At 38.7% G+C, this 9,231-nt stretch overlaps 1 protein-coding gene across 1 annotated transcript in view; it reads left to right on the forward strand.

The window, feature by feature from the left end:
• Nucleotides 1-1,957, forward strand: part of OXCT1 (3-oxoacid CoA-transferase 1) — a 146,190-nt gene extending 144,233 nt beyond the window's left edge. The window contains exon 17 of the mRNA XM_007447636.1: nucleotides 1,126-1,957. Coding sequence (XP_007447698.1) covers nucleotides 1,126-1,167 — 42 coding nt within the window. The 3' untranslated portion in view covers nucleotides 1,168-1,957. The remainder of the gene's footprint in view (nucleotides 1-1,125) is intronic.
• The last annotated feature ends 7,274 nt before the right edge of the window (nucleotides 1,958-9,231 follow it).

Raw genomic sequence — 9,231 nt, forward strand, 5'->3', positions numbered from 1 at the left:
GCTTGTCTAATCCAGTCACTCATTCATTCATTTAAAAAAATATTAAGTGTTTATTCTGGAAGGCAAATTAGACCCACTTCAATTGCCACATCCTTGAAGGTCTCAAAACTCACCTAAATTTTAGTGTTCCTTACTGTGCTGTCCATGGGGCCTGTTACTCGGACTTAATGGGTATTTGCCAGATTAAATGAAGAAATCTGTACCTGCCATTACACCTTGAAAAATATGTCAAAATTAAGCCAGACTACTTATATTTAGGTTTCTTCTTCCACCACCTTCACCATTAAATGTAGATCTGTCCTCATATTTCTCTGCTTCAAGACTCCTAGGAATACATTTGCTATTTTGTACATTGAACATAATTATAGTTAATATTTAATATTTTTAATGCTGTTACCTCCTTTTTGTAATAATTTGGTATCTTTTTACTGCCTTTATATCATTTCCACTCTGATTATGAAATTTCTGATAAAAGTTTGTCATCCAAAGACTACATTAAGTATCTCTTAACAAAATTGTGAATTGACTGGACCTATTTTGAGGATTTTGAAACTTGTGCCTTGCTCTGTGTCTCTGTTTCATCAATGTCAGAGCTCAGTGGTCCTTTCAGTAGAGAGTTTGGTTTTCTGGACCCTTTATTTGTCTCCCGTGGCTCCTCCCCCACCTCCTCCTAGTTGCGAGTCTTAATGATCCTTAATTTTTTTTTTTTTTTTTTTTTTTTTTGTGGAGCGCAGGCCTCTCTCTGTGTGGCCTATCCCATTGCGGAGCACAGGCTCCGGACGTGCAGGCTCAGCGGCCATGGCTCACGGGCCCAGCCGCTCCGTGGCATGTGGGATCCTCCCGAACCGAGGCACGAACCCACGTCCCCTGCATCGGCAGGCGGACTCTAAACCACTGCACCACCAGGGAAGCCCAATGATCCTTAATTTAAGAGCTATAATGCAAGAAGGTTGAGAACTACTAAATACATAAAATGTAAATGGAAAATAATGAGGAAGCTCCAGGTGAGGTTCCTGACAAGGCTGCTTGTTGCCTACATCACTCAGGTTTAGAAATTCAAAGGAGAGATGTTTATACCATGAGGTTTTTTCATAAGTTGCTTATTTTTTCTCTTTCTTTTACCAGGTTTCACCAAAACTCATACCAATGCAGCAGATCGCAACTTGAAATGTGGAGTAGACTTTTGTCCCAAGCTGTGTGTTTTTCATTTTAACCACATAGGATTTTATTAAAAGGACATCAGTAATCATAACTGTATATCTAACAAGCAGTTTTTGACTAGTTTTCTATCATCTTAATGCTTTATACAGCCATGTAGACTTTGTTCTCTCAAGCGTACTGTGACATTTTAATGAAAAACAAAAAGAAAAAAAATATGATTATCTTATTTGCTTTATAAGTGCTGAGAAGGTCATATTTACAGTTGGTGCTCACATTGGGTTTATTTTCATCTTCTGTGGTATGTACATTAAATTGTGTGCAGTTTGTACCAAGATGGGCCCTTACTTAGGAAGAGTTTCATTGATGTACTTTCCCTCCTAACTAAATCATGACACGTAGAAAAAAAAGAATGAGGGAGAAAATGAACTCCACCCAGAGTATACCCAGGGGAGCATCGTACTAGTCCTGAAAGATAACATTTGTGTGAATTTTAATCAGGAGAAATGCTGTCTTAAGGGTTATGATTTTCCTTCGGCCTCCTCTGTCTTTTTTTTTGGAGCCTCTGATTTTGTGATTACATCTTGTTTCCCTAGAGCATCCCTTCTCCCACCCCTCCTAACCCCCCCACTTTTTGTAACTAAGTAGATGCCCAAGAAGGCAAACAGGAACATCTCTGTGTGGGAGAAGTAACCTGGTTTGTGGGAGAGACTGAAGGGTATGGGGTCTATTAGTGCTGACATCCAACCAAGAAGTTGCCTTTATAAACAAACCAAATAACCATCTGTGCTTTGCCAAAGATTAAAGTTGCTTTTAGCAAGAGGGCTATAAGCCTAACTGACCTAGTCAGTTTTCTCCTTTTCAAACAGTACAGTATTCTTGTGTATCCAGAGGGACCATTAAGTGTCTTTCTTTATGTTACTGTGAGCCTCTTATACAACACCACCTCTTAGACCAAAAGGGGCTGTGCGGTAATTCATCGTGAACCCATAGTAACAGTGACAGCAGAGTTAAAAAAATCCTTGCTTTTCAGGGCCTCTTTTTTCTGCTCAGAAAAGTTTCTAAATGTTGAATGCCTTTTTCTGCAGAACAGTGTTATTTCTTCTTCCCAGGCTTGTTCCTTGAACAAAGTACTTTTAATTCAGCTTTATCAAACTAAGGGAAATACTGATGAGCAAATTCAGGATTTGAAGAGCAGTGAACTTCATTCTTAGAAAATAAACATGATGGATTAGGTTTTGCAAGGACCTTCTCAGAGGTATCCTCAGTATCAAACAGTTCCCCAGGGAGTATACCAAGCATCCTGCGTATCAAATGGGAGAAAAGTCCAGGCACCCTGAAGACAGGCGAGATTGCTGTCCTCTGGACAGAGGTAGGCATAGTACAGTGCGATACACCATTCCTCTCATACCAGATATAGGAATTTATGCATGTTCTTAGCTGATGGTTGCCACTGAAATTCACTTTCTCTTCAGATATAGCTACAGTTCTGCCATTTCAGAGGAAGGAGAGGGTTTTTTTGTGAGAAGCACACTCCATATATAAAATGGTCCCTCTGGCTCGCTGCATGGTTGAAAGCATACTCTCCCAGTATTGGTAAAATGGACTTTTTAAAGAATTTGCAAGGTCTGGAAAAATGATATACATCCATGTTAGAGTTATGGTTCTGAAAATGTGTGATATTGATGGTTGCTATATTTGTAAACTTACTTATTCTGTGATTCTAAGAATGTTCTTCACTTTGAGTGGCAAATCCTAAGTAGATGGCTTTATATTCTTGATTAAAGAGTACCATGGATGGGGCTTCCCTGGTGATGCAGTGGTTGAGAGTCCGCCTGCCGATGCGGGGGACGTGGGTTCGTGCCTCGTTCCGGGAGGATCCCACATGCTGCAGAGCGGCTGGGCCCGTGAGCCATGGCCACTGGGCCTGTGCGTCCGGAGCCTGTGCTCCGCAATGGGAGAGGCCACAACAGTGAGAGGTCCGCATACCTCAAAAAAAAGAAAAAAAAAAAGAGTACCATGGATGTTAAGAAATGCATTAAGATGTACAATAAGTATTCCAAATTGATATAGATTGGTGTGATTGTCCTTTTTCTCATTTGGGAATGGCGTGCCTAAACATGGGAATAATACAACAGAGATTGGTGGAATAGCCAATAATAAAGTTAGCACACTGTACCACTTCTAATCGAGTTACTGCTTTTTCTTTTGTTATTACCAAAGAAAAGATATTATCCTTCATGAAAGAACAAATGAAATGTTTACCTAGATGAATTCCGACTTTGCTCCTTGTCAAAGTCAATGATCTGTCTATAAAAATTGATTATCCAGATTTCCCATGTTAATATGTCTTTGCTTTTATGTAACATTCCTTTAGGACACACATACATCAGTAATTTCCCAGGGGGGTGTTGCGTTTGCTTGCATTTTGAAGTGGCTCTAGTTATGTCTATGCAGCATCTGTGTTGCCCCTCTCATAACAGACTCACCCCCTGGCCAAGGAGTTGGGCCTGTGCTCAGGATATGCCTCTTTTGGTAGCTCTCCTTTGTCCAGAGTGATTATACCCGGGGGTGGGTGTGTGACCCAAAATGTACCATTCAGGTTATTTATCCTATGTTTATAAACTGGAGATGAGAGAGAAGCCAACTTTCTGATTCCTCCTGTTCACTAAGCCATAAGAAGAATGTGACTCTGGCACCAACATCCTGTCCCCCCACCCCCACCCCAATACACACACGCTACAAGCTGAGCTCCAGTTGGAGAGAAAGAAGTGGAAACACACACTGCAACTGTAGGGAGGAGGCATCCTGGTGGTATTTGAATTCCTGTTTCTGCACGTGTCGAAGGCCAACTTCTCTCCATCCATGCTTGTACATGAGCCCAAAATTTCCCCTTTTTGCTTGAGCTGGGCCTTTGTCACTTGGACCCAGAGTGTGAACTCAAGCAGCTTTGGTAATTCTTGAGTCTTAGGAGGGATCTGGTCTCCTACAGAAGGTATGCAGAATACAAGCAAAACTGCTTGTCCCTGGGCCCGGAGAACACATGTAAGAACATTTATAGGTGTTACCCGGTAGGTAGAAAGGTTGTGGGTAGAGGTTTTCTTTCTCCTACATCTCAGTATAGTCAGCACAACTTTGAAAATTATTCCAGTGGAAGTGTAAGCAGAGATTTATTCAATGGATGGGTTTCCTTGCACTAACCTTTTCCCTTTCCTCACAAAACATTACCTTGAATTTCTTTAGCTTATTTTCAGATTCTTCATTTTTAAGATGGGGAGAATATATTATCTTCCACCATGGTTCAATAAAATATAATTAATACATCTGGTTGCAAAAATACTGACAGATCTTTTAAAAATGTGTTTCAGTAGTACCAGAATCATCTATTGTTCCTGTCCTTTTATTTATCAGTGTCTACATTGCCTTCCCACTTCCCACTGCCATACTGAATATCAAAGTGGATTTAAGCATAAATATCAATAAATGTCACATGGTCTAAGTGCATGACTTGTGTGACATATACTTGAAGTGTCCTCATTCCATAATATTAAATATGTCTGTGTGAAATCATCCAAAGGCACCTTTCATGTACCACATAGCAAGTCTCATGGGAGTGATGCCCATACCAATCCAGGTAAGTAATTAATAAGACAATTCCTTCCCTCAAAGCCACAATCAAACACAAATGATATTTGCTTGTGGAGGTTAAGCATGCTTGATTATCATGGTCCTCATTGCCTTTAATGGGGTGCCACTCCTGATGGTCCACTTGGAAACGACCTCAGGCAACTATCCTGGCTCTTTTGTAGCATGAATCACATAGGATCCTATTTCCACTAACAAACCATGGGAGCCCCAGGTACCTAATGCAGTCATTTTATGTTTTTGGCTCATTCCTAGGCATTCTACCTGTTACCCTTTAAATTTTTCAAGAGAAAATTATAGACCAGGCTGTCTATAATTGGGGAAGCTAGTAAAATAGTCTTGTTCAGGCTTCAGAGGCAACAATAGGCCTTTGACTAAACAAAGACCCTGAAAAAGCTACATACAGAACTGCTAGACTACATGCGGCTCAGCAGAACCGGTGCTAGCAAGTCCTGGGAACCAACAGATAAAGAAGGGAGTAAGTCACGAAGCTTCCTGGGCTTTGGGAATCTGGCCAGTTCCCGGGGATCAGCGAACATTGGACCCTTCCCAACTGGGGCTCCAGATTGCTGTTACTCGGGACTTCCCAGCTGCTGCTTGGATCTGGAAGTAGGTGTCGGCCCGATTCGGTGATGTATGCTCTGTTATATACTCTGTTTATATTCTTATTCCTTTCCCTCTAATGATTGTATATTGAAATTAAGTTAAATCACCTTCTATTAAAGATTTGATTGAAGCTGTTTATTTGTGTGAGAGAGTAGTTATTTTGCCAGCGAATCCAACGAACCTAACCGAAAGCAGGCAAAACACAGGCTCACATTTAAACCCTGATGTTGCATTTGAAGCTTCTCTCTCTTGATTTGGGGATAGGAGGTAGCATCTCCTACTTTGCCTTCTTGGGTTTGAGTGCCCAATAGCTCTCCAAAGCTCCACAAATACGCCTTTAATCTCCAGCTCCCTGCCCTTTTATGCACCCAGTATAAGTAAGGGTTTAAGGGTTGTCTGTTTCTTAGCCAGATATTCCAAAATGTGTGCATAGTGGCCTCACTTTGGAATGTAGCATACATTATGTCTGTGTGCTGTTTTTAACATCTTGTATATTAGTATAACAACTCCGTGACTTGCCCATGGTAGCTTTCCAAATGTGTTTATTAAACCAGTTTACTAGTTGAAAACATGAGGTGACAGTAAGCCAGGCCTGAGGGTTTCCCTTAGCTAAATAATTAGGTTAAGACCTCTGAGGAAGATGTAGGAAAAAGAAAAGGAAAGAAATAAGAGGTGGAATCTGGAGGCTGTAACAAAAGAATAAAGATAATTACTTACATTTGCTTAGCATTTTATAATGTATAAAACACCTAGAATATACTAGCTAGTTTATTTCATTCTCATAATAATCTACCAGGGAGATGTTATTACCTCCATTAAAATTAACTTCTTTAGTCTGAGAGAAGTAATGTCCATCAATTCTTTAATCAAATTAGCCTTTCAGGGCTAATGTTGGATTTTGCCAAGGTACTTAATGAGATGTGAATTAAATTCCTGAATAGAATAGATTTGTTACTCTCTGGTAAGCTACAAAACAGAGTTCAAAACCTTTCAACCTAATGGGACATGTCTTCAGGTTTTGTTCCTCCTGTCTACACAGCTCTTGTACACAACCCAGTTCATAAAGAAATGGGTAGTTGTCAAAATAAAAAAGGATAATGGCACCCACGAGGCAAATTGTCCCTGTGAAAAATTTACAATTACTGGGTTTGCTCTAATAAAAGGCCCTGTGTAGGCAACCACACAAAGTAAGGATGCTCAACTGACACCAGCAGGAGGGGCTGATGGGCATAGCTTTATCTTTGTAGCTGAACACCTTCTGAAATTTGGTTTTCTTGGCATTAATCTTAACCCATGTTCAAAGTCAGAGTTGTGGCTCAGACTCAGTAGAACCCCAAAGATAAGATTGATTTTAGGAGCCTAAAAATATATGTTATTGGTGACACAGAGAGAGCATCACCTGGTGAGATCTAGTGCCATTCCATTCACTGGGTCCTGGAAAGAGGAAAACTAGTCACAGCACTGGAGCCTGTGGAGCTATTGAGGGTGGGTGTAGGGGTGGGAAGGCATTAGGGCCATCAAGATACACACCATATGAGAATGTTTAACTGTTATTATCGTATTTCTTTGAATATGAGACCATCTTTTTTATTATAGTAAGAATATTTAACAAGATCTACCTTAAATATGGTATTGTCAAGTACAGGTGAAAGGTAGTAGGCAGATCTCTAGAACTATTCATCTTGTATAATTGAAACTTTATACCTGTTGAACAGTAACTCCTCATTTCCTCCCCCCTCCCCAAGCTTCTGGCAACCACCATTCTATTCTCTGTTTCTATGAGTTTTGGAATCATGCAGTATTATTTCACTTGGTATAATGTCCTCTAGGTTCATCCATATCATCACATAATGGCAGGATTTCCTTCTTTTTATGGCCAAAGAGTATTGTATGTGTACACCATATTTTTTTTATCCATTTATCTACCTGTAGACTTTTAGGTTGTTTCTATATCTTGGCTATTGTGAAGAATGCTGCAGTGAACATGGGAGTGCTGATATCCCTTCGAGTTCCTGATTTCAATTATTTCAATTATTTATACACCCAAGAGGGGATTGCTGATCATATGCTCACACTATTTTTAATTTTTTGAGGAACCTCCATACTACTTTCCATAGCAGCCAAATCATTTTACATTCCCACCAACAGTGTGCAAGAGTTCCAATTTATTCATATACTGTCAACACTTACTATCTTTTTTTTTAATAGCTATTCTAATAGGTGTGAGGTGATACTTCATTGTGTTTTTGATTTGCATTTCCTTGATTAATGATGAGGAGTATCTTTTCATATATCTATTGGCCATTTGTATGTTTTCTTTGGAGAAATGACTATTTGAGTCCTTTGCGCATGTTTTTTTTTTTTGTTTTTTGAAATACAGTTGATTTACAATATTGTGTTAGTTCAGGTGTACAACAAAGTGATTTGGTTATACATATATATTTTATATGTCTATATTCTTTTTTTCTATTCTTTTCCATCATAGTTTATTACAAGATATTGAATATTGTTCCCTGTGCTATGCAATAGGTCCTTGTTGTTTATTTTATATATGGTAGTTGCATCTGTTAATCCCATATTCTGAATTTATCCCCCATTCCCCTTTGATAACCATAAATTTGTTTTCTATGTTGTGAGTCTGTTTTTCTTTTGTAAAGAAGTTTATTTGTACAATTTTTTAGATTCCACAGATAAGTAATATCATACAATATTTGTCTTTCTCTTTCTGACTTACTTCACTTAGTATGATAATCTCAAGGTCCATCCATGTTGCTGCAAATGGCATTATTTCGTTCTTTTTCGTGGCTGAGTAATATTCCATTGTGCGTGCGTGCGTGCGTGTGTGTGTGTGTTTGTACACCACATCTTTATCCATTCATTGTTGATAGACTTAGGTTTCTTCCATGTCTTGCCTATTGTAAATAGTGCTACTATGAACATTGGGGTGCATGTATCATTTTGAATTAGAGCTTTCATCTTCTCTGAATGTATGCCCAGGAGTAGGCTTGCTGGATCATATGGTAACTCTATTTTTAGTTTTTTAAGGAACCTCCATATGGTTCTCCATAGTGGCTGCACCAATTTACATTCCCACCAACCGTATACCTTTGCCCATTTTTAAATTGGGTTATATAAATTTTTGCTACTGAGTTGTAGGAATTTCTTATATATATGCAACCCCACTTGTCTATTTTTGCTTTTGTTCCCTGTGCTCTTGATGTCATATCTAAAAAGTCATTGCCAAGACCAATATGCGGAAGATTTTGCCCTATGTTTTCTTCTAGGAGTTTTTATAGATTTAGGTCTTACGTTTAAATCTTTAATCTGTTTTGAGTTGATTTTTGTGTATGGTGTAAGATAAGGGTCTAATTTCACTCTTTTGCATGTGGATGTCCAGTTTTCCCAGCACCATTTGTTGAAGAGACTATCATATCCCTATTGTGTGTTCTTGGCATCCTTGTTGAAGATCAGTTGATCATACATGCGTGAGTTTATTTCTAGGCTGTCTGTTCTTTTCCATTGGTCTATATGTGTGAAGACACCATCAATTTAAAAATTCATTGTGATTTTGTTTGCTTATTTTTTAATGACTTTGCTTTTTTATCACTTATTTTATTGTATGCACATTAAGATATTTTTTAGACTTTCCCTCAGTCTCAGGTGAGTGTGTCTAGTATTCCCTTTTTGGATTGGAGGATGCAAACTATTATATATAGAATGGATAAAAAACTAGGTCCTACTGTATAGCACAGAGAACTATATATGAAAAAGAATATATACATTATATATATATATATATATATATATATATATATATATATA

This window comes from Lipotes vexillifer, unplaced genomic scaffold (assembly GCF_000442215.2).
Source record: "Lipotes vexillifer unplaced genomic scaffold, Lipotes_vexillifer_v1.1 scaffold386, whole genome shotgun sequence".
NCBI lineage: Eukaryota > Metazoa > Chordata > Mammalia > Artiodactyla > Lipotidae > Lipotes > Lipotes vexillifer.